At 49.4% G+C, this 26700-nt stretch overlaps 1 protein-coding gene across 1 annotated transcript; it reads right to left on the bottom strand.

Annotated features, from left to right (window-relative positions):
• Positions 1 to 16459: 16459 nt before the first annotated feature.
• On the bottom strand, positions 16460 to 25074 carry LOC135809627 (uncharacterized). Its single transcript, XM_065323014.1, has 6 exons — positions 21877 to 25074; positions 21136 to 21378; positions 20606 to 20758; positions 18425 to 18679; positions 17910 to 18248; positions 16460 to 17552 (listed from the first exon to the last, which is right to left on the bottom strand). Exons 1-6 carry the CDS (start codon positions 23554 to 23556, stop codon positions 17262 to 17264), a joined length of 2961 nt encoding a protein of 986 aa, XP_065179086.1. The 5' UTR covers positions 23557 to 25074; the 3' UTR covers positions 16460 to 17261.
• Between the last annotated feature and the right edge of the window lie 1626 nt (positions 25075 to 26700).

Raw genomic sequence — 26700 nt, 5'->3', positions numbered from 1 at the left:
GTGGGTAGTCCAGTGGCCTGCGTGCGTCCACAGGCTGTTTATGGCCTGGCAGGACCTCAGCCACCTGTGGAGGGCGACTTTGCTCCCAGTGGATCAACGCCTACTGTGGATGGACCGGCTGTTGGAGTGCCTGAAACAGAGCAAAGTCACTGCACAAGGGAGACGCCTTGTTCGCCTTGTAGTAATTCCAACCCTGATAAGCTTGGAGGCATTCTAACCAATCTCAGTGAATCTGGCATTCTGGGCCCTGGTGGTTTGAGTATGGATCTGGAGTGGTCAATCAGGCACCTCTGCATCAATCGCAAAATAACCACACCTGGTGACGTTGCCAGACCTCTGAGCGGTGTTTTAGTTAGAGTACAGAGCTTGCAGTTGACAGGTCGGCCAAGACTCACTGTCCCCAGAAAGGTCCCTAGCCGTGCACTTTCCAGCAATGTTGCCTTGGTCAACGGTGGCATGAGACTGTTCCTGTTGGGTTTACCCCTGCCTCTGTCTTTGGAATTCGCCAATCAGCTCACCTATGCAGCGGCGGTGCTGGTCTTGGTGGTGTCTGGTGTTGCACCTTGCCGTTTGGGTGGTGGTGATCATGGGAGGGAGACTGCGCCAGGCTGGTTGTTGCGGATACAACGCAAAATTGAGAATGTGAGGAAAGACGTGTCGCGCCTCACAAGTTTCATCCAAGCTGGAAACCCAAGATTGTTCACCAGATATCCTGTCAAGAGCAGTGATGAGGCCGCGGCTCTACTCGAAAGCAAGAAAATGGAGCTGCTGGCGCTTTCCGCCAGAATCAGACGGTATAAGGATAACATCAAGAGAAAACAACAGAATCAGGTATTCAGAGAGAACGAGCGCCAGTTCTACCGCTCTCTGGGGACACAGGAGGCTGACTGCAGTGACCAGACTCGGCCTGGTATGGGGGCGTTGCATGATTTTTGGTCAGGCATCTGGTCCGAGCCATTTGCGGTGAGCAGACATGGATGGATTGAACGGGAGGCTCTTGCCTATCAAGATGTCCAGCCACAAGAGGATGCAGTCATAACGCCGGAGTTGTTCCAACTGGCAGTTGGAAGGATGCCTCACTGGCGTGCTGCTGGGCCTGACAACATCAGACCATTCTGGTTGAAGAAGTTTAGTGCACTGCATCCTGCCTTGCTTCGCATATTCCAGCAGCTGTTGGATTCGGAAGTCGTGCCACCGCCCTGGTTCTCCCTTGGTGCAACCGTACTCCTACCGAAGAAAGGTGATCTGTCGAAACCGCAGAACTGGAGACCTATAACCTGCCTGCCTTCTATGTATAAACTTTTCACATCTGTAGTATCGGAGCTTATGTGGTCTCACATCACCGCTAACAGTCTGCTGGCCCCGGAACAGGTCGGATGTGCACGTGGCCGAGGAGGATGCACAGATCAGTTGTTGATCAACAACATGATTATTGAAGATGCCAAATGCCACCAGCGCTCCCTCAGTATGGCATGGCTAGACTTCCGAAAGGCCTTCGATAGCCTTTCCCAAGAGTGGATCTGGGAAATTGCTACCATCTACAAGTTCGATCCTAGGATCATCCGCACACTCCAAACGCTGTCGGAGCAATGGAGCACACAACTGTGCCTTAGCAGCGGTGTCAGCGAGCCAATATCCATCCGACGGGGTATCTTCCAGGGTGATTCTCTGTCTCCCCTGCTGTTCTGCATCGGTCTCAACCCAATCTCAAACGAATTAGCAAGAAGCGGCATAGGATATCGTTGTGGACCCACGCGTGATTCCCTGTTGTCGCATCTATGGTACATGGATGACGTCAAGCTATTTGCCGCTAGCAGTACTGGACTGGACTCCTTGATCAACATTGTGGAGTGCGTTGGTGGGGCGGTTGGCATGCAACTATCTCCCACTAAGTGCTCGAAGATTGTCTGCCCGGCCGCTAAGCCAACCCAGGATGCAGAGCCTTCGTCAACCTTGCTAACAGAGTCGATCATTCATCCTCTGCAAGATGGCGCGGCGTACCTCTACCTTGGCCTGCGGGAATTCCTGGGAATCGAGGCTGGTGAAGTTAAACAATCTGCCATCGCTGAGTTCCGTCGCCGTCTTCGCTTGATCACGGATGCTTCACTATGTGCACCAAACCTCATCAGAGCAATCAACACCTACGTTCTGCCAGTGGTGTCCTATGGCCTTGGCACAGTCGTTCCTTGGACTGCGGATGAGCTCCGCTCGCTGGACAGGACAGTGAGGAAGGCTCTGACTGCTAGCAGGGCCCACCACCCACGTGCCTCAATCCGTCGCCTATATCTACCGCGGAGTGAGGGAGGTCGTGGCCTAGTATGCATCGTAGATCTCCATGACCGTACTTGCATCCGGCTCGCTCAGTACCTGAAGGATCGGGAAGATGTCCCTGCCCTGGCCGCTGTTCTCCAGCACCATGAATCACGTCCCTCTAGAAAATCAATACCAAAGCTGGCAAATACTGTCCTGCAGCGCCTTCGCCTGACGAGCCTGGACACCGCTAACAAAGAGACTGTTAAACAGGCCCTCAATGACAACCGCCGCTGTGAACTTCGAGCGATGCCTCTTCATGGTCGCTATTGGGCGCGTGTTGATGGCATCCTGGACATACAGCTCTCGTTTTCCTGTTTCAGATCCCAGACAATGCGTCCTGAAACGGAAGGCTTTCTCATTGCTTGCCAGGATCAGGTGATTGCCACGAGAAACAATATGCGCCATATCCACAAGAGGCATGATGTCGTGGACCTCTGTCGTGTATGTGGTGCACCCGGAGAAAATATGGACCACATCATCGCCTGCTGTCCAGCCCTGGCACGGACTGCATACATTGCCCGGCATAACTTTGTGGTCCAGGCCCTGCATCGTGCGCTGTGTAAGCAGCATGGATTACCCAGCAGTAAGCAGCTGGTGCAGGTCACAAGTTCTGCCAGTTGCAAGCTGATGTGGGAGATTTCCATTCCCACAGATCGAGTAATAAAAGCGAACAGACCAGACCTGGTGCTGGTTCTGGATGATCGGGCACTGCTCTTGGACGTCAGTGTCCCATTGGACCACAGGGTCAATGAGAAGGTGCAGGAGAAGATCAGCAAATACCTGCCCTTGGCAGCAGAGCTGAGGAGGATCTGGAACAAAAAGATAACTATTGTTCCAGTTATCATTGGTGCTCTGGGTGGTGTGTCAGGAACGAGCCGCAGCCACATCTTAAGCCTTGGGCTCCACGCGTCCGTGATCCAGCGGCTGCAGCAATGTGCTATTCTGGGCACCCTGAGAATTGTGCGGTCGGTGACTGGTCATGGATGGGAGAGTGGCATGGTCGGAACGGTCGGTTGACCTTATGTTAGCCTGCCCGCCGGTAATGTCTCGATGTGTCTCAGTCTGTGTGTTTTATGATTGTGGTGCATCATGTGCTGTGTGACGAGCCGAGAGGCGTGAATTTCTGCCATATGCCCCCAGTCATGTATTGTCTTTCTCTGCATATGCCGTTTTATCTCGTCTGAGTTTGTCTTGCTTGGAGTGTCCCATGTGCAGCATGCTTGGTGTTTACTACTTGAGTAGTTCTGTTATACATGACTGTGATTTTATGTGAGTATCGAAGTTGGTATACTTGAATTTTTCTCTCATGAAGTTTATCAAAATTTGGTTCAGGATTTTCTTTTATCTTCATTGACTGGTGCTTCACCCTTGGGTCATATGGATCCCGGTGCTGTGCTTCATGTTCAAGAACCATTTACCTCCTTTCAAGCTTTCTTTTTCTGCTTTGGGAGTGAATAAAGTCGTCATAATAATAATACAATACAAAGCTTCCAAACTCTCTCTTGTGTAGTAATAATAATAATAATAATACGAAGTAGTGGTTGCGACTTCGGCGATGATTTGTAAGAAAGGTTTGCTCCCCACACAATAAAAATAATAATAATAATAATATTAACTGGTTTGAGGGAAAGAGACAAACGGGAAAAGTCTGAAGAAAAAATTGACTGTCACCACCAGGACTCGAACCAGGGACCCTCGCTTGTAGCCAGCGATGCTCTAACCACTGAGCTATGGTGTAGTCGTCATCCCAGCAGAGACCGTTCAACGTTTTCTTCAGACTTCGTAACTCACACTTCCTGTGAATCCACACAGGCGGGTGGGACGCAGCCATCACTGTAACCCACACACTTCACGCACAAACTAGCACGCGGGGAGCCCCAAGTCATAAAATATTAACTGGTTTGAGGGAAAGAGACAAACGGGAAAAGTCTGAAGAAAAAATTGACTGTCACCACCAGGACTCGAAGTAATATTAATAATAATAATAATAAAGGCACTTCACCGAAAGACAAACCATCGAATGGACAATCCACCGACTGGACACTTTACCGAAAGTCACTTCACAGAAAGACATTTCACCGAATGGCTATATCACCGGCAAGACAGATCACCGAAATTCTACTGTAAATTGTAATGACTGGTTCGTAGTCAGGCTCAGTTTCCCAGCGCTGAAATGCTCCCACTGACGTACTGGCGCTGATTGCACGTTATTTGGCAAATGTAGTACAGTCAGACGTTGCATAACCGCATAATCAATCACACATACTCCACATGTATACATTATATGCAAATAAAACGTGTGAATTCGTGCGTACATTACCATGCTACATATACAATCATGTACATGTACGTACATACATGTACATGTAGCGTGTGCGCACATTGGTTGGTTGGTTGGTTTTTATTTCACTTCGCACATTCAAACGGGATGACGACCCAATAAAATGACGGCGAAGGCTTAGCCTAGAAGTGGCTATGGAAGAACATAGTAAAAGCTATGGAAGCACATAGTAAGAGAATAGGATACTAATAACTGCGGGTAAACGGGGGGAGAGAGAGAATACGATGTATCTGTGATACTACGTGCGGGTTACTGAACTGCACGGGGAGGGAGAGCAGAGCAATCAGCAGCAACTCGAACTACTCCCTACAGGCGTATGGTACACATGCATGCTTAAACTCAGGTAGCCGGGTAATTGTGCGGACCTCACCAGGGAGAGCGTTCCACAGCAGAGCACCAGCAACAGAAAATCTCCGCTGACCGCGGCGGCTACGGTTTGCCTGGCTTAGTAGGCCATTTGACTGCTGATGGCGGGTAGGGGTGCCTTGTGCCGGGGTCAGAAGCTGGGCGAGCACAGGGCTGGTGCGGGCGTTTATGCACCGCCAGATGGTGATCAATATTTTCTGCCTGTAGAGCTCGCTGACACGGTACAGGGAGTGAGCAGTGAGCAGCGGCTGCATGGCTGTCCGGGGCGGGTTGCCATCGATACAGCGGATGGCTCTGTTTTGCGTGGTTTGCAGTCGTTTCAGTTGACCCTCTCGCATTGCGGCTGAAAAACAGCAGGAGCCATAAAGCAGGTCGGGCATTATGACCGCCTTCACATACACCTGGCGAGAGCGTCTTGATAGGCTTCGGCGTGCCCGCCACAAGGCGCCAATTTTCTTGGCAACCTTGGTGACCACATAGTTTACATGGGTGTCCCAATCTAGGCGATTGTCAAGGTGAACGCCGAGGTAGCGCGCAGAAGACGCTGAGGGGAGGAGACAGTCGCCGCTTTTGACTGTTACTTCCTGTACATGCTGCTGGGGAGAGATAGTCAGAACCTGGCTCTTGGTGGCGTTCAAGATAAGGCCTCGGGACTTCAGCCAACCGGCCAGAGCAGTTGCCGCTGTGGTGAGGGTTCTGGACGCTTCCGCCGCTGAGGCCTGGGAGTCGTACAGGGCTATGTCATCTGCAAATTGTACACTTGGCACAGGCGAGGAAACCAAAGGGACATCGCGTGTGTATATACTGAAGAGGACAGGGCCGAGAACAGAGCCTTGGGGAACTCCGCAGGTGCAAGCCAGAGCAGGGCTGGTTGAAGGCGAGATGAGGATCTGCTGCTTGCGGCCGGACAAGTAGTCGACGAACCAACTAAGGGCTTTTCCAGAAATTCCAACCGCAAGGAGGTCTTGAATTAACTTGTCGTGGTGCACTTTATCAAAAGCCTTCGACATGTCTAATAGGCACAGCCCTGTGGTCTTGCCACTGTCTCTCGCCTTCTGCAGATTATCAGTCAGCACACAGAGGGCGTCTTCCGTGGAACATTTCTTGCGGAAGGCAAATTGTGTTTCGGGTAATGCCTGGGTCAAGTCCAAATGACGAACTAACTGGTGTTGCACTACCCTCTCCAGCAACTTGGACACTATTGGGAGAAGGGATACAGGTCTATAGTTGGTGGGGACTGATGGGTCACCGGCCTTGTACAGTGGCACGACAGACGCCAATTTAAATGCGGATGGAATGGTTCCAGTCCTCAGCGAGGTGCAGAACAGCACAGCCAGAGAATATGAAAGCAAGTCAGCACACTGCTGTAGCAGAGAGCCCGGTATGCCGTCACTACCTGTGGCTTTCCGCGCATCCAACTTCTCAAGGAGACGTCGGACGTCAGCAGGAGTCACAGGATCAAGTTCGGTCAAGGAGACGGGTCCAGCGGGACCGTGCGGGGTACAGAGTTGTTCAGGACGGTTGGGATCGGTGACAATGGAGTGGAACGTGTCGGCCACCTCGCTGATGCTACAACTAGGATCTTGGCGGCGACGTGAACGCCCAGTGACTGCATTTAGAATGGCCCAAGACTTCCTAGGGTTGGCCACATTTTCTTCGCACTGACGGGAGAAGTACTCGTTTCGCTTGCGCCGATACGCGTTCCGAGCAGTGCTACGTGCTTGTTTAAACTCTGCATACAGTGTGCCGTTTGTCCTATCCTTCCGCCAACGGCTGTGCAGCCGCCGTTTACGCTGTTCGAGCTGGTGCAGCTCTCTGTCAGACCAGGGAGGTATCGCCCTCCGGGAAGGCTTAGAGTTGTGCAGCGGGGCATGCTTGTCCAAAACGTACAGGAACTTAGTGTGCCACTCTTTCCACATGTGATTTACATCATTGTGATCCGAGAAATCATGTAGAGAAGCCTCAAGGATATCTTGCCGAAAAGAGTTAATGTCAACGCCACGTATATTCCTGGTCAGCCGCGACGTCGTGGATGACGCGGGTGGAATGTCAACGGCAAGCTGAATAAAGGCTTCCACAGCGCTGTGGTCACTAATATCAGTGGGCACAACCGTTGCTAGGGACACTAGCGCCGGGTTGGTCAATATGAGATCGATCACCGTGCCTTCAGGGCACTGTGGAGTTTCACGGGTCGGCTGCATGACGATGTTCTGGAGGCCAAACGCAGCACAGAGGTCGGTGAGGTGTTTGTGCTGGGGTGCCGGATGGGCTGGGTCCATATTTACATTAAAGTCTCCAACTAGGGTCACGGAAGAAGACTGCACAGCTGCTCGTACAATATCTGCTTCCAAATCTGCCCAGTAAGACACTGGCTCCCCCGGTGGCCGGTACACGCAACCAACCAGGTGTCGACCTGGTTTTCCGTTTATTTCTACCCAGACTGTTTCTGTAGATTCAGAATGCAGATCTGGGCGGGATCGAACTGGGAGATCTTGACGGTAGTAGAAGCAGACTCCGCCACCCAAGCGTTGAGTGCGGTCTTTTCGAATCAGATTGTACCCGTCAATACTGAGCTCTCCGTCTGTAATCTCGGGATCTAGCCATGTCTCTGATAGACCCAAGATGTCGTACTGACGCGTGCGGATGAGGCTGGCAATCTCTGGCAGTTTGTATCTTAAACTACATGCATTGAGCGTGGCTATTTTGATGCCAGACTGAGTCGGCGTAGATGCATGGGGTATAAAAGGTGGTGCATGAGGATTGAGAGGGAGAGTCATAGTAGGGGCTAAAATGTTGATGCAGATAGATACAGACAAATGCGGAATAAGCCAATGAGACAAACAATGCAAGGCGCGCAACCTCTAACAACTTACAAGCTGTCCCTTCGCCTGCTCCCGAGCTTTCGCTGTGGCATACTCATCCGAAGCCTTGTGACGAGTTGACGAATGGCTTTGCTCTCCTCACTCTCAGGCACCTGGACTCCTTGCTTTGTAGCCGGAGTAATAACACGCGCTGGGAACGTGTGTTTACCACGAGCCAGCTTGAAGCCTTGGTCATCAGGTGATGGGTGACCAGCTTTGCCTCTACTCATCGGGAACGCGGGTGTGGATGAAGATGTGGGGGCAGTCGCCTCGGTTCGAGCACTCGTGCAGGGAGTGTGAACTCCCAACGCATTGGCGTACGTCCAAGGTTGTGGCGCATCAGGGACATGATCCTGTGCCTCCTTGTTCACACTGCCTTCTTGTTGCTGTTTTGCTGGTGTTGGTAGCGCTGCCACTTCTTGGTTTTCCTGCCCCTGCCCAAGTGGTTCTTGGGGTGGCCCAAGCTCGCTTGTTGACGTTGCAGCTCCCGGACTGGGCTTGGTGCCCTGCTGCGAGATCGCCCTGCAATCCCTCGCCACGTGGCCAGGGGTGCTACATTTCCAGCACGTGGGGGTCTGCCCTTTGTGCCAAACTCGCAGTTTGTACCGGCCTACGGTGATGGAGCTGGGGACAGCGATTGTGGGTACCATGGTGTAGTATACGATACCTGTACTGAAGGTGCAGCCCTCAACCGTCTTTTTCTCGTTTTTCGCGGGCCCCAAGAGTGTCCCAAAACGACTCAGTGAAGACGCAATGGCCGACAGCGCCATGTCCTCCGGAACTCCAAACACATGCACCGTTTCAGCAGTGCCATCCCCTGGCAACAATTCCAAGGTCTTCCCTTGGGCCGACAGTCCGCGGGAGAGCAACGTGTCACGGGCAGCTGTCGAGGCAAGAGTTACTTTGCACGTACCTCTCCTGCCCTGAATATCAATAACTCGGATGTCCGTGCTCCGAACCCCTGCTCCGAGAAGCAGCTTGACGAAGAAGGCATGGTCCTCTGACGCAAAATCCTTACTAAGGTTGATGCAGCAACTCCTGGAGGTACTGCTAGACATACTTGGGACATAAGCTAAGAAAACCGCAGAACGAGAAAATCTGCATCCGCACTCAAATTTGAAAAATCGGGGGCACATACATCATGGATTTTCACCTACAGCTTACTCTTTAGCATCACGATCGAATATTTAGTTATAATCGCTAATGAACAATGCATGTGTCGAGTTTGCGTGCAAACATTACTACATTTCCACGGTGTGACCAAAATGATCAAAATGGTAAGCGGAGATTAGCGAACGAAATAATGTTGAAGGTTTTGAAATTTTTGCTGAACATTTCTCAGGAGAGATGGCGAATACCAAGCATCTTCTCCTAGTCTAGAGAAACCATTTCGTAGGCAACCCCAACCAGGCCGTCTCCTGCATTTCCCTAGGTGGACTCTAGTCCACCTAGGGAAATGCAGGAGACGGCCTGGTTGGGGAGGACACACTTTGAGGAGAACGAAGTAAGTGGTCTTGCTTATGTTGTTCTTTGGTATTGCAATCTTATGTGTGACAAACATACATCATGTTGCATAGTTAGTCGTTGCGTGCCTGCATGTGCATGTATCAGTGTGTGCTGATGAACACTTCCTCTGCAAGAACCTGACACTCATGCTCTCTTCTTTCTTGCAGTGTGTGTGTGTGTGTGTATGTGTGTGTGTGTGTGTGTGTGTGTGTGTGTGTGTGTGTGTGTGTGTGTGTGTGTGTGTATGTATAAGAGAGCCTGTGCAGGAGCAACGTGGAGCATGCCAGTGAAATCGCTGTGGCCGTTGGTTTCTTAGCTGTGGCGTTCTTGCCCGTCACAAGTGTGTGGCTCAGTCCCCAATGACAGTGAAGCTGTGTTGTGGTGAACCCTGTGTGTCCTGCGACCGCTGCTTCCGTTCGGTCCAGGGCAGGGATAGACACCGCTGCTCCAGCTCTCCCCAGCCATACCTTGGTCTCATGGCCGATGATCCGAACTCTCGTTCTGTGTGTGTGTGTGTGTGTGTGTGTGTATTTGTGTTTATTGCTCCCAACGTAGACAAACTCATGTTTTTTGTGTCCTGGGCGCTGTGGGACGGCGTTCTCCCATTCTCTCTCCACTGCCCCTCCGGGCCCACGTGGCCCTGGTGGCAGTGTCTCGACAGGGCAGGGCAAGTGTGTGTATGGTGCATGGTGTGTGCTGGCATGTCTGTATAAACATGTTGGACAGGAATTTGTTCACCCACGACGTTCACGTAAAACCATGCCAGGTGTTGCTGGAATGTATGGAGTCTGCAAGCACTTACAATAACTTACATCATGTAACAACAAAGAACGGTGCAGTGATTGACCCTCATGTAAACATGATGGTGATGGTACCTCACCTAAGCTACCCTTGAAGCCCGAAAGAACACCAGGCTAACAGAATTGTACCAGAGGGAAGCATCTATTGCCCAAACTTCTTCATATGAAATGAACAATACCCTTCTCCGCAGAGACAACATGCAGATGAAGTGTATGGACAAATAATATACAATATACCATTCAGTGAGGGCATGGAATGATCTCTACGTGTTTTTGTTTTGTTTTGTTTTTTATTGAATACCACAGTACCATCAGATGCTGCACAGCGGGGGCGGTGGCATATTGGATGGAAGTGGGGGCGGGGCAAAAGTAACTCCTCCGACCAAAGGTCTTGGAATCATCGTTACTCCTGTGCGCCGATACATAGGAGAAAAGAAACATGTGCATCCAAGAGGGAAGCACCGGCTTTGCAAACGATAATGGGGAGAATTTGAGACTGAGATAGGACAAAACAATAGTAAAAGCAGTGCACCATAGGAAGATGGAGAGAACTGATAATCGAATTTTAAGGCTGAGCGAAGGGGATCAAAGAGGGGTAGTAAAAGCAGTGCACCATAGGAAGATGGAGAGAACTGATAATCGGATTTTAAGGCTGAGCGAAGGGGATCAAAGAGGGGTAGAAGGGAGCTGGAGTGCGGTCAGTATAATTAGGCTGGTGTGTTGGCAGAGATCATAGCCTGTCTGTGGCCCACTCCCACTTGCTGCGCCGCAAGTGGTCGTTGACGTTTTTCTTGAACGTGTGCATACCTCTGCGAGAAGGGGGAGACTGCAGAAGGGTAGGTGGGAGCTGATTCCACGTTGCGATGAGGGAGTGGGGAAATGAGCGGAGCGTGTTGTTTCGTGACTGAGGAGGAAGAATACTGGTGAGTTGCGATGGATGATGTGTTGCAGATCTGGTTGTCTCACGAGTAAACATGCGGCATTGCGGTGCGGCTGCTGATGGTGGCAGAATGGCTTTCACCATTTCCGGACCCTCCACAAAGTGCAGCTTGTACAGACAGCAGAGCCCTGCTACGGTACGGCGAATACGTGTAGATTGGATTGACACATGCACAGGCCTGCCAGGAAAACATTTGTTCATGGGTTAGCTTGTTGATTGAGTTCACATGGCTTACGTTCATACATGCCATCTCTCCTGAGAAATATTCAGCAAAAATTTCAAAATATACGACATTATTTCGTTCGCTAATCGCCGCTACCCGTCGTCTCACGTGGCTTCAGAAGATGTTACGAGAGATAGGAGAGTCTCCAGCAGGCAGCGCATCCATCTTCAGGAAGTGGAAAGAGCAAACGGCATGGTCCTTGGTTGAGGTAAATGCTGAACGTTTGATTTGTCCCAACCAAGATTTCAGCACTTCGTTCCGACGGTCACGATTTTCGCTTGCCAGCTAACGTCTCCGCACTCCAGCTTTCCCCTGTCGGTGTCGCGTCCCAGTACACAACGAAGAGGACTACTAATAAACAGTTCATGGCACTAACAGCATTGAACACAGCACTTCTTTCGCATCGTGAATACAATAAGACAACTGAAAATGACACTGCAGTGATCGATCTTCTCTCTCACGGAGCTAAGCAGAATGTGCGTCATCACCTGTAGTCGCCATGGAAACGCAATCAGAAAATCGGCGATATGGCAAGTTTGCAATTTCGTACGGCCCGGAGGCGAGAGATATACCATCGGAACCGATATCAAAATTGTCTTTCATCTCAGCCCTACTTGAAAAATGGATGCATTTCCCTTTAATTTGCCCGTAAAAGAGGCCAGTAAAACAAATAGCTAGATCAGCCGCTTTTTGGTATAATCGTTTTTTGTAGTGCCGTGGTGTGCACGGGTAGTCGGGTACCCGTGCTACCCGTGAGGACCTCGGGTAGACGGGTACTGAATCGTACCCGAAAACCCGAAGTCGCAGATGACATCATGTAGAAAGAGGTCTACAGTGCACGTGTAGATCTACACATAACTCACGCATGTCTACCCAGTGTGCAAGGGAAGGGGCCGGTGTGCATTGTGGTCTTACCATGGAAACATTGCCCGATCGGGTACCCGTGCTACCCGTGGAAAACTACCCGGACCCGAAACCCGAAGAAAATGCTACCCGACTCAGCCCTAGTTTCAACCCTAGTATTAGTAGTAAACATTACACAAACATGTAAACAATTTTTTTGTTACATTACACATATTAATTTTACTACAGTGCTGGTTAGGCATCAGCGGGTGTGAGTTGTGCATTCGGTGAAATGGGCATTCTGTGAACTGGGTGTTCGGTGAGCTGTCGTTCGGTGAGCTGTCGGTCGGTGAACTGTCGCTCGGTGATATGTCGGGACACCCACGGTGGTTGCGAACACCAGCACGAACAACTCACCAGCAGCACCTTCCACAACAGCCAGTAATCACTGTTTACTCCTGACAAGCTTGTTTGTTCCATTATTAACGGCCTTAGAGGCTACACAACTAAGTTACTTACTTGGCAAGCCTGAGAGGAGCGGGCGCAGCTGGATGACAGCAAGAGTGGAGTAAACGTTTATCTACTCTTGATGATCATAAATTAAATTGGCATAATGACAGGCGCTAGGCATGGAAAGTCTTTCGATACGCGAAAAGTAGTTCATGATGTGGAGACCCAGTCATATGCTACGATGTCGTTTTACCATCTGTACTGAGTCTGTAGGCTGGGTGTGGGTTGCCTACTACATGTATTGCAAACGCCACGTGCAACTTTAGAGTCTTTAGTTTAGACACACGAAACTCTGTAGTGTAGATCTGCAAGAGTGCCAGCACTCATACGCTCGGCTGGCCTGGTGATCAATGGCGCATTGAAATCCGTTCCCTTCGTCAGAATAATTTTCTGCTTCTAGCCCGTTGGGGAGTCAGATCGAAGGCAACATTTCTCTCCGCGCTATACCTCGGGGCAGGGTGTGACCCGGGATAGATCTTGCAGCTGAGTCCCGGAGCTCTGAGCGACTGAGGTTAGCCGAATTCCCCGCCCAAGGAGTTTAGAAGCATGGCATCACGCCTTACCCTGGAGAATGTGGAGAGGCATGCGAAGATCACGAGGGTGAGCAAACTGTTTCAGTTCAAATGTCCGCAATGCTTTCGAGTTTTCTGGAGGAGGACCGACGAGCTAAAGCCTGTGGCTGGATGTCGACAATGTCAGAGAAAATGGAAGAAAGCATGTAAGACCACTACAAGACCGGCACGTCTGTGTGCTCTGCCTAAACACGATATGATCGGCTACGCTCGTTTCGACTGCGAAGATTGTGATAATAGTTTCTCCAACAACAGAGCAATGTACGATGTGACACAGCCATGTCGGAAATGCAGGCGCGAACTGTTCCCGGCCAATGACCTTCGGCCTCCACCAAAGAGGTACGCAGTTTCGCGTAGGACCACTCCAGCCGCGTCCGTGGAGAACATTGCTGCTTCGTCCTCGTCCACTAGTGGCAAGGAAGCAGGTCCAGTGCCTACAATGCCGCCCTATCGACGACCTGCACCGGACCACACAGCCTGGCGAACAGTTCAAGGTAAAAGAGGCAAGGCATCGGTTGATGACAGGCAAGACGTACATGTACGACGTGGGCCCAACAAGTATAGACATGAGTGCAGCGCTTGCAGTGAAGGCAGATGCAGAGTTGAAGGAATGAAAAATTCCACTCTACATCCGTCGACGGGCAGCACCATAGCAACTGAGGCGACAGCAATGCTGCTTGAGGTCGAGGCAATGGAATCTGACGATTGGGAGTCGAGCGAATCGGCGGATTACGAGGTGATTTTGAACTCGCAGCCCCACGCAGACCCATCCATACCCTTTTATGGACTGCAGTACAATGCAACTGCATCCACATGTAGGATGGATGCTGTTAGCATTGGCGATACGATACATGAAGAAGCTGATCATGACTAGGATATTATCAAGCGGCAGCCATGCAATCCAAATGGCTATCATACGTACCGCACTCCTCACAGTATCTGGTACGTAAAGCTGTGCTCTTGTTTTCACTCAAATACTCAACGAGCAAAGGAAATGTTCTTCCCTCACTATTCAAATGTACCATTTTGTTTACATAGTTACTCTGCTAGTGTATAATTATGCATGCACGACTGGATGCTTCGCGTAACCTGTGCGCGGCTGAAAATTGGTTTAGCACCCTCAGAGCCGCACAGCTTTTCGTGTGCGTGGACACATCTATTACAAAACTATTTTTATTCAGCAAATCGTCCATCGTCCCTAATACAATGCAGAGACCCTAGTGACGGGTGCAAACTGTACACGTGTCACTGGTACGATCACGACATGCTCATACATATACATGCAGCTCTTGAAGCTTATCACCCCAATGCACACTACGAAGGGACGAACATTGAACCTCTTTTTTTCTTTTTCTTTTTGAATGAGTAGCCACATAGTCATATGTGTAGGTTTGGCGGCAAAAGAACATCCAGGTCAGGATGCTGTGCTACTGCCAGTACTGGCACTGTGTGCGTAAGCAGCATGCACACAGTCGAATCAAGCACTTTACTACAGTACGTGTATGTATGTGTAAATGTATAGTCGATCATGAGCATCATTGTCTACTCACAGCCTTGCATCATTGCTAAACTCACTTTGTGTACATTGAATCTAGCATGCTACTGAAGTAGCAGACTCCTTTCCTCATTGGGCTTCTGCACTAGCACCACAACCTGGGGTGTTTTTGCAGGCGGCGGGAGCTTCGAATTCTGTAAAATCCATTGAATTGTCTATTTTTTAGGATGACGACAACTTCGTTGTTGTGTGGTATAGCATCATTTGCTGCTAGTGAAAGTCCTGGTGCTAGTTTGGGTCCTAGTGGTGACAGTCGATAGTTCTTCGGATTTATTTTCCCCTTTCACCTTTTTAATTTGCCTGTGAAATGAATACCACCCCTGACATTCTTTTGGCGGACTTACTGCAGCCTAATAGATGTGCGAAAGGACTTCTTTCTTCTTTTTGAAGAGATCTGGTGGTTCTTTTAAAACCGCCATGCTGGAGTTTTGTCTCAAGAACTAAGCAGTCAGACGTAACATTATAAATTTTAAAATAAACTACCAGTCTATGGAGAAGTTTGCTGCGCGGCCATTTCATGTGCCGGTGCACAGTGCGGTCCAGACAAACATGCGCCTGAGAATCCATGGGATACAGGTAAGCACTTACAAGGTCCTGCCCCAGGAAAGCAGGTTGAGAGCCCACACCGTGAGGCCGTACAAGCCCATGGGCTGGTTTTGCTTGCATGAGTACAATTTTTTTGCCTTTTAATTTTATTTTACGTGTACTTCATTCTTGAGTGAATGTACATGATTGTACATATTGTTAGATTGACAGCATGTAACAAGGTGGAGGACACTGTGTTCGGAAACAGTGACCTTACTACAACCTTCCGCGGTTGGCAGAGCCCCAGTCCCTGCGGACCATTTGAACCATATGGGTGTTGAACCCAGTTCTGACCCTCATTATGCTAGGGGGTAGGAGACTACTCCTTACGTCCGTCGTGCTTCATGCTGTCAATCTAACAATATGCGTGAACTATAACAAGGTTTACAGGGGCGTCGCACATGGTACGGTCACTACGGTATTGACCGGACCACTTTTTGCCCCAGATACCCCGTGAATCAACAAAATACACTGATCTGGGATGTAAAATTCCAAATATTTTGGCTCCGCCACCTCTCCCCCACGAGTAAATTGTACTTCAGATGGCTGACCGTACCACACTAAAATACCTTCCGACGCCCCTGGTTTATCTAATACTGGTTTTGAACCAGTGTTAGGTAATATAATACCATGATTGTACATGTATCTGTTTAGCAAGTGAAATGTTGGCTACAGGTACTAACAGTGCTCCCAGTTCTTTTCTTCCTGCATACTTTAATACAACAATCATAATAATGTTCAACGGGGTATAAGCTCCTGCATAATGCCCAAACCAATCGCATAGTGCCTTTGAATCAAATAAGCCCTTGGTCTTATTTTCTGCCTGCGTGGTTCTAGTTTCTACACGGTAGTGCATGATTCTTGCGCAGGGACCTGCTCGGTGCCCACAAGGACTTATCCATGCTGTCGACTGGTCAGTTTACGGTACTGTGACGTCTGAAGTGCGCCGAACGTCTTTGGCTGCTTTGTGACCATGCCAGAAGCGTTTTGACAGTGTAGATCGATCCACATGTTTCTTGTAGAGGATATGAACACCACCAGTACTAGCCGACCTGAAGCATTTAGCCCAATTTCTAAAAAAATAAGTGAAAGAATAATACGGCAAGAAAAAAATACAAATTGTATCCTCTTCACCACCATAATCACAGCTCAAGAAATGTTTTTCACGAACAAGCGTTCGTGCATTCTCTTCAAGAAAGAAAGAAGAAGAATTAGGAAATCTCTGTTATGGATTCCAAAACTTTTAAATCAAGCATTTGCTAATTTATATGATACAGACAATGGGTTAAAGAAATAGTTGAAGAAAAAAATGTCTCGCACTTCAATTCATGGTCAAATTATGGAAGTTGAGAGGAAAAAAATCCATGCCAATAACTTGATGGCTATCAGATCAGCTTCACTTCTTCAGAAGTGCGAAACAACGGTAGGTATTTTCAGCACCTGGTGAATATACCCAAGGAGATCACCATGGGTATTGTGAATGGCCTGAATTAAGTCTTTGTTTCACTCCACCTCGCACAAGATGTGAGCTGTTCACGTGTTGATGACGTAAGGCATTAAAGAGGCACAGGGGCTGTAAGTCATCTGACTGTTCTTGCACATTCAAGTCACATGCTGTAAGTCATGTGACTGTTCTTGCACATTCAAGTCACATGCTGTAAGTCATGTGACTGTTCTTGCACATTCAAGTCACATGCTGTAAGTCATCTGACTGTTCTTGCACATTCAAGTCACATGCTGTAAGTCATGTGACTGTTCTTGCACATTCAGGTCACATGCTGTAAGTCATGTGACTGTTCTTGCACATTCTAGTCACATGCACAGCAGCTGTAGACATCCAGCACACTTATCGTACAGACTTGCACACCAGAAGTCGGGTGACGTCGCGCACGATGTCATCGGCAGTGCGCGAGATCTGATGCAGAACATGGCAATGGCGTTCCGTACTGTTCGGGTCCGGCCTGGCAATGAGTAGAGCGTAGTGTGAATTCTCCGGATGCAGGCGCACTGACTGGATGGACTTGGTGGCGATATCTTTAGTCTTGTGGTGGTCGTCACAAAGATATATGCCTCTGTCTGATATGCTCATTTGCAGAATGTAGGAATGGTTGCGTGCACTATTCATCTTTTCAACGACCTGGAACACACACAAGCAATAGAGAATAGACACCGACAATCAAATACGGATAGTTGACAGACATGTATGGTGAACGTACGGGTATATGTTTTTGAGAGCTGCCCACTCCTATATTTCCATGTATCTGACCGTGCACACAACACGTTTGCTTACAGTTCCATGTGCAGTATTGCTAGTGCAAAGACCGTACAAAGTACCTAATGTTACCCTGAAGAATTGTATGTTTTGCTGTCTGCCGCACTAGTACCGTACTTGCGCGATTAGAGCCCTCTCTGGAATAGTGCCCATTCTCGAACAGTGCTCCAGTCTCTAAGAGCATGACCTAGGAAAGTTCCAAGAACACAATATTAGTATTACCTGTCGGCTTTCGGTGTTACTAATCTCATCCTGGTGCATGACCATTGATCCCAAGTAGTCCACCCTGTGCTGCAGAACACCACTGCTGGGCATGCTGCCATCAAAAGCAGAGCTTGCTGGTGCAGTTATGTCGCTGACGGAGCGATTACGACTGTCAGCATTTGCAGCAGCAGGCTCTGCTGAACTGGCCGTCTTGCTCGGCGATGACACCGCTAGGTGGCCGATGCTTGCAGTGCCGTTGCCATGGGATCGCTTCTCTCGACGCCGGGCCAGAAAGCCACGTAATCCGTTGCTTTTGGGCACGTCCGACTTTGATACTGGCTCATCGATGTCATTTGTCTGTACATGAAGAAAGAAGGATGAGGACTATGTTGGATCAAGGGGCATTTTACATGTCATATGTGTACTTTCCAACTCCAATCACCCCTCCCCCCCCCCCTCCCCACCTCACACCTTGCTATAGCCAATTACTTGGATATCACGGATATCATTTTGGTAATCTTTCATATCCTCACCTTGTAGTTGTCCTGAATGACATCTTTGATAATATCCACAATGGCAAAGGCCAGCGATGGACGGCTACATCGGAAGACGTGACACTTAGTGCCGGAGCCTTTCTGTTTCACAACATAACCAAATACACGACCATCCTCGCTGAAGACATTCAACGAGGCAATGGAAGATGTTGGGTGAGCCGCAAAGATGACCGAGTTGGTTATGCCTGTAAGCCGAATCCTGTCTTCTCCCACATCCATGAATGCGAAGTTAATCTAAGGAAGAGAATTGCAGAAATACATGAAGATCTTAGAATAGATAGTAGTAGTATTTATTTTATTTACCATCGGATGCCTCAACAGTGATACACACAACTCTTAAGAGGGCCGATAACGGGATAAGTGGAAAGGAAAGGAAAAGAAAAGAAAAAAATAGAAAAAATTGGAATCCAGACATCAAGCAGTACAGTAAGCAAACACCAAGTCAACTTCAAGCTTAGTACAAGAACTATCAAGATCATCGAGAAACTCAACAGATTCCAAAAAGAAGGTCAAAGTACTTCTTAAACGCCACTGGGTCTTTAAAAAGATCCATGAGTTGGTTTGCAAATGTAGAGGTACGGTGGTGTCTGCGCCACTCGGCAGGCAGTGTATTAAAGAAAATTGCGGCACGATTAGAAAAAGAATTTACTCCAGTTGTCCGGTGCTTAGATATGGCAATGGAAGCATTAGAGTGGCTTCTAGTTCTAAGGCCTGTTGTAATCGGTGGAAATAATTCCGTTAGGGTAGGCAGTGAGATGATGACATGATTTCAGATTATTGGGCAGTTTCTGTAAACCGCTGAATAACATGTCATTGCATTTTCGCGAATTCTCAGGAACATTGAGTTTACGATGGCAAATCGAGTTTAAGATGGCAAATTGAGTTTACGACGGCAAATTTCACTTAGCACAGATCAAATCTACTATGTGCACTTAAAGGGGAAGTTAAGGCAAAAATCAAAATTTCACTAGTTGTAGTCTTCGGGGTGCCGAGTCGAATGGTCTTGGTCCGAGAAAGCTGAGATGCTCCCTTCCTACTTGAATCCCAATCGAACTCGCGCACTTCCACCGAAACTGGGTGACTGCGCCCTACTAGATGGGGATTTGTATGCAAAATGTCACTAAAAGCGCCATTTCGTTCTTATAAAAGCCCGGATGACCGCGATTGGCCCATATGTTGTAGTCTTTTGGACGCCGAGTCGACTGGTTTTGGTCCGAAAAGGCTGCGATGCAGCGTTCCTCCTTTATTCCCAATCGAACATGGTTGAACAAGCGGTCACGTGCTCCTGGGTGCCCAAATCACCTGGTCACCACGCCAGCAGGCGACAACTTTCACACCAAGGTTTAACTCGAGTTCAACTCGAGTGACAGGACTGCACCCAAAAAAGGTCAAACAGGCTAGTAAGTTGTACCCTGCATGCACGGTGACCAGGTGACTGGTGAACGCAGGAGCACGTGACCGCTTGCTCAACCATGTTCGATTGGGAATATAGGAGGAACGCTGCATCGCAGCCTTTTCGGACCAAAACCGGTCGACTCAGCGTCCAAAAGACTACAACATATGGGCCAATCGCGGCCATCCGTGCTTTTATAAGAACGAAATGGCGCTTTTAGTGACATTTTGAATACAAATCCCCATCTAGTAGGGCGCAGTCACCCATTTTCGGTGGAAGTGCGCGAGTTCGATTGGGATTAAAGTAGGAAGGGAGCGTCTCAGCTTCCATTCGACTCAGCACCCCGAAGACTACAACTGGTGAAATTTTGATTTTTGCCTTAACTTCCCCTTTAAAACACTACCCATGGAATAGACACTTTGCCGATTCTCTATTTCTCTTCCGTTTCTTCTTCGTCCTGTCTCTCGTCCTCTCTCCTCCTATCACTCTCCCTCGGGTGCTTGTACAGTCTCTCTCTCTCTCTCTGCCTCTTTCTATTTACTTCACTCTCTGACCCAAGGATGCACACATGCCACCAGTTTGAATATAGTACCTGTCTCATACAAACACACACATACACACACGCACGAACACACACACACACACACACACACACACACACACACACGCACGAACACACACACACACATATACGCACAGATTGCTTCGAGGAAATGATGCTTTGTGGTCGGTTGCACCCATGCATCGTTGCAACAACAATGGCATACCTTGGCAGGGTTGGTGCTGGAGAGAAGGCGCTTAGCTGCTTCATCAATCACGCTGAACGTAGTCTGTACCAGTACACTGCCTACGTACTTGACCGAGAACTGGCTAGCTGACTTGACCTTGGCCTGAATCTCATACCGTGGGTAGGTCATCGACTGGACACAAGATCAGAGACAACAAAGGACATTAGAAAGTGTGCTGCCATTCAAAAAGCATCTTGGCAACAACTTTAGAAAGGGCTATAGAAACCATGCTATACCATGATTATGTACTCTTTGTAATACTAGCCAGTCATGAATTTATAGAGCTTCAATGAGCTACGACGCAATGTCCTCCACGGGTCAACAAAAACAATGGAATTAAGAGGACAATGCCTAAGGGTTTCGGGTACAGCCTATACTAAAGTATCACCACCTGTGTGTATTTTTTTAGAGCACACAACGAAGTCTGCACAGTTGACAGCAGGACAATGCAGCAACAATCAACAATCAACTCACAGCACATCTAGCAGAAACTTTAATTCAAGTCTTACCTTGAAGTTTTTCACGTCTGCATACAATGCCGACTCGATGGTCTTGCACACGGTTCGACGAGAAGCAGCGTCAGAAACCTCAAAGACGAAACACGCCGCTGATACCCCCTCCTGCACCACAACGTACGCAACAAACTTTGCAAGGTCGGCAGGGACAGGCGTGCTGCTGTCTTGCCACGCTGAGATACTCTCGATGCTGTCCACTTCGTGCCGCAGCTTTTCCGTACCATCATCCAAGGAAATCTGCAAACGAGAAAATGAAAACCATGAACTATGAGTCAGCTAACACAAATCATCTACAATTTTAGTGGTAGAACGGCAGTGAGACCATGAACCGGTGTTCTATTTTTTTGCAGAAAGATACACACCCGGCTGAAGACAAATACCAGGATAAATGGATAAATATATTGCGGGGGGGGGGGGGAGGGGGTGAAGATGGATAGAGCTAGGACGCAGAAGTTGTGGGTTGACAGAGCAAACACTTATTGAGCGGACACGAGGATTTGAATGTAACAGGTTTAAAGTGATGAAGCAAAGTTACTTATAAGTTTGACAGCTAACATGCACTCGTCTCACAATTATCCATGGAAGACGATTTCAGTTCAGCTGGCTAACATTGTGCAAGTGCTGTGATGCGCAGAAATAGTATTTAAAAAGTTAAATCTGCACATCACATTATGATGTAAAGCTGCCATCCAGTCGGGCATTCCTAGCTTTACACTGCCACGACGGAGTACTTACTGTGACAGATGTAGCTGAAACGGCCATGATGACATTGCGCGTGACTGCCGGAGTGCTGCGCTGAGCGACGGATCGCACTACCTGCGGTATCACACCATAGCCACGGTCGACAGCCTCCGCTCCCAAGAACGTCAGCTGGAACTTCCCGAACAGTGTGTCCGCATTGGATGCTTGGAAGGTGGGTGACATTACTGGTTCCACCTCCTCTCTGCAAGGGCTAGCTATAGGTGACTTGGATGGTGAAGACGGACTACTGCATGATGTCGCGGCGGTTTTTGGCAGCTGCTGGCTGTGAAAGTCGGCTTGAGTGTGCTCGGCGTGGAGGGATGAAGAGCTACGCGACCGACGACTTAAATGATGCCCGCCTGATGCATCATTCATGTAGATTGGCTGACCTGGCGTTGTCATGGTGTTGCTATGGGTGGACCTCGTCCTAATCGCTTCCTGGCCGCTGGCACCAGTAGTGATGTGGCAAGGCTCGGACGGTGAGCGCATATGAGACACTCCTAGCATAGGGCCTGATGGCCGTGATGCCTGTGCACTCGCGTTCTCATACGTTCTCTCCATGTAGTCTTTATGCTGACTCATGTCGAAAGCAGAGCTGGCTGATGACGGGGATAGTGCAGTTGCGGACACATTGACAAGGCCAGTTCTAGCAGGCGAGGCACCAGTGCTTTGACCACCGGGGGACGTCAATGGTGAAATTGCCGGACTTGCCGACGACGTGCTACTGAATCGTGTATGGATGTTAGGAGGACGGAGGCTCTCGCCACTCGGCGTTTGAATAGCATTGATGTAGACGGGCTCTTTGTCGAACAGGGTCACATCCTTAGACGCTGCTGGCTGCTCGCCGCCATTGCTCGTTACGACAGATGAGTTTACGTATATACAATTATTCTGAGGCAGACCTGCACCGGATTTTGATGCCGTCTTCCCAGAAGTGGACAAGGCTGCACTTCCCGCATTGGACAATCCACATGTGTTATGCTGGGTACTATGTGTTGCTGATGGCACTGCTGATGATGACACAGGATGGACTCCATGGCCGTTGTTCAACGGCTGGCGTCCGTTCTTCACGGCGAGCTCGGCCGCATGAGCAGAGCCACCAAACCATGCATGGGCCTGCTTGCTGTCGTTCAGCTGCACCAGGTTCATATACTGTGCACTGGGCTGCAGGCCACGAGCCTCCTGCATATTGCTACCAGGACAGGACCAGCCACTGGTGTCCATTGCAGGTAGTCCCGTAGTACTGTTACTGTGAACATGCTGAGGATGCTGCGAAGCATTTCTAGGCTGGTTATGGGCGAACTCCAGTGCAATGTACTCGGCTGTGCTCTCTCTGCGATCCAGATTTGTTCGTACCTGGTCGCCCACGAGTCCTCCATTTCCTGACTCCGCTGCATGCGGATGATGCTGGTGGTGATGTCGTGGACTGTGTCGGCTCGGCCTGCAGTACAACCCCTTCTGTTGGACGATACTCCGGCCATCGATGTTTGCGTCGCGCAGGATGGGGTTGTTGGACGGACGGGTGGCCCTGGACGGTATAAACTCCGCAGGCGACGCGTTCATAGACGCTATGGACGCGTAGGTTGTCGACTCTGTCGTAGCCATTCCATTCGTAAGGTGAGGAGGTCTGCCGTCAGCCAACGCCATGCTACTCACTGCTGCAGACAAGCTCATATTTAGATCATCACACAGTAATATTCCGTCAGGATGCAGTTGCTGGAGAAGACAGAGGTATAGCACTGTCTCTGAGTCTTCCCCCTGGTCTTCTGATATCCGCTGCGCCTACTACCGTGCCTTTTGCAATAACTAGGTCGACACGTCCTGTGAAAGATATCCGCCAGTTGTCCCGGAGATCCCGATACGAGCTTGACTCAGTCGTGGAGCTCTTCCTTTCTTTCCCGCTCTGCCTTCCTATGCAGTGTCGGCCGCGTAGATACTGCGTGCCGATAGACTTGTCGGTCGAGCAGCAGCGGATAGGACTGCGTCTTCAGTTAGAGCGCGTTTTCCCAGAGGTGTTGTGTACGGTGTACGGTACACGCTGGGACGTTTATCACGCTGGGAGAGAACGACTGTTATGGCGCTGGTAGAGTGCCAGCCTCTCCCTCCACTTCTGCAGATCCTCTCAGGAACAGTTGGTCACAGTGTCTCGCGGAGCCTATTAGTATGCCTCGCACCCCACGCCGTTGGTGTGAGCAGCTGCACACTTGCCTATGTTCGTGCCGTATGTTGCCGTGCTCAACAGGCTTGTAAGAATGCACTCGTTAGGTTGGCCTTTCTTGCCGACGGGGTTGGTAAAGGATTCTGGAGCGTTCTTCAGCTCTCGGTTTTGGCAGAGTCGATGGCAAGGCGAAGCACTTGTGCGGCGCAAGTTGCACTTAGTCCATTCAGATGCTGTAAATTTACCTGCCCTTGAGCTGTGTTGTGCAGTGGGAGATGGCACTAATGCTCAGCTGTGACGGTACTTTGAGCGCACACTGCACCGTCAATTGACAGCAGGGCTCTCCGTTCACACTATCAACACGAAAATCCCGTTGTGCAACGCACACCGACACGGAATCAGAACCAAAACACCAACACCAGCACCAGGAGGATAACGAAAAGCCTGTCAGTTCACCAAGAATTAAATGTCGAACAAGCTGCTGATGACCAGAAGGCTTTTGTCGCACTCACCACAATCTCGCCGGTTTTCCTTTCAAAGTGCCGGTCGCGGTGGATGACAAAACGGAAGAGGCAGGCTGATAGCACACGATTGCAGTGCACCAGCACACACAATCTACACACTGCTGTGTAGAATTTGTAATGGATAATTAAAAGCGCTACAGGTCGTTTACGACTCTTTGGCCAGTTCTTTGCCCAGCAGCTATCCAGGAGCTATGCTTTAACTCGAATTCCCAAATAGAGGGATCACTAGTGACGACCAGGCCTAGGAAGCTTCCAAATCGAAACCTCTGCCTTCCGCTGTTGTAGCAGCTCTCCTTACTACCTTAGCTTGTGAATCTGTGCCTTCCGCTCGGAGCATTATGTAGTTCTCCCCGTTTAGTCAGCAGTCCTGGCGCTTGGATGTGAGTTGGTTTGATGGACCTGTCGTGAATACTGCTGAGTAAGAATGTAGCGGTGAAAGCCCCATCGAGTATGCCATGAATACGCTGACTGGCAGGTCCCTGCACGCTGCGATGTCCATGTTGCTTTCCGGGGATCATTTAGGTTGTGAAACACAAGTGGTGCTCACAAGCGAACGGATCTGGCCAAGGTGCATGGCAGCAGGGAGTACGAGGGCTTCGACAAAGCAACGGCGTGTGTGTCTGCACTGACAGCAGTAGACGGTAGCGTATAGAGTCTGTGGACTGATGCGACGATTGTGTCTTGCGCCCGTGAAGGTGTGGTAGTCCATCAACGATGTTGTCCTGTACATTTTAAGAGCCTGGCCAAGTGCCATCCAAGTGGCCCGCTCTGTAGTATTCCACGGGATCGTCTCTGAAATCCAGGTTGGACTTGAGCCTGCTCGCATGACCCAAGTGAAATCCTGAATCTCATGCTGTGCACCACGGCAACATTCGTGCACTGCTCTACATGTAGTATAAGCCAGTGTTTCAGATTCCCAGGTCATGCTCTGTGCTAAACACTCTCACGTCTTTGTGACATTCCCACCCTGCAGTGCAAATGCGCCGCTACAGCTTGCACTCCGAGAGAGGTCACGGACAAGTACCAGCCACAGCACGATGGCGGGGACTGTGGACAACTGAACAAGGAAACAGCCGGTGCAGTGGTCGAGCGAGCCCCGTCTGGTGCGGGAGACGACTGCCTAATACCGGCTTCTTGGACCAGCATGACCCGAACGTGAGTCTTTTGCCTGACAGACCTTCCAAGTGTGCACTGGGCATTACGGATGAAGCAACTTCAGCAGTGCGAGGCATGGAGCACTTTCCCCAGTGCGAAGCGTGAAGCACTTTCCGCAGTGTTTGCCAAACGAGAAACGATTACCGTACCCATGCGCAGCCATTAAATAAGGTACTAGTATTATACAGTATATAATGACAGCACCACGGTGAAAACTATTTTTAAAAATAGTTTTCATTGTGGCGTTTTCTCTCTACGCTACTACCACATCAATGTGCATGTACATGTACACGACCGTATACAAACTCTCTATAACATCGCAGTTATATTGGTGGAAGATACAATGTCGGTAGTGCACTGGTGTCCGTCGTTCTGCTACTACATGTACGGTACTTTAGTGATACTAATACGCACTCTACTTGCTAAGGCACAGTGCTGACATAAAACAACACGTCCACATGAAAAGGACAGCACATCATGATGCCTGATGTCAGCTCAGCTGGACAGTGGACACATGCTGGCTCTCCTGAAAACCTCATGTAAGTTTGATAGCTGCCAGGCGGGCGGTATTACACCTATTGGCCGACTTCAGCCATCCTGCTCCACTGGCATTGGCGGCTAACTCACAAAAAGGCCATGGTGGCACGTGTGATGCTTGGCTGATGCAGAGATGCCATTACAGAATTACACTCATGTGATCTTCAGGAAGGTCGTGCCTACATACTCATGTTTAACCTAACTTCTAGCATTGTCAAGATAGCTTGCGGTCCATTTGTTATCAATGTTTTCCTGCTGTGCAGAGGAAGCCCACCATGAAACATTGCTAACACGAATAGCAAGTGATTATAGCGGTACGTATAATTATCAAAATCTTGCTTCTCACGCCTTGAAACCCTTAGAAAAGGTCAAAGTAGAGAATACGATGTACACACAATACCGGGGCCGCGTCTGCTCTGTTAGGTCAATCCTTTGGTTTTTGGC

Source organism: Sycon ciliatum, chromosome 2 (assembly GCF_964019385.1).
Source record: "Sycon ciliatum chromosome 2, ocSycCili1.1, whole genome shotgun sequence".
Classification (NCBI taxonomy): domain Eukaryota; kingdom Metazoa; phylum Porifera; class Calcarea; order Leucosolenida; family Sycettidae; genus Sycon; species Sycon ciliatum.
This window is presented reverse-complemented; position numbering and strand designations above follow the sequence as displayed.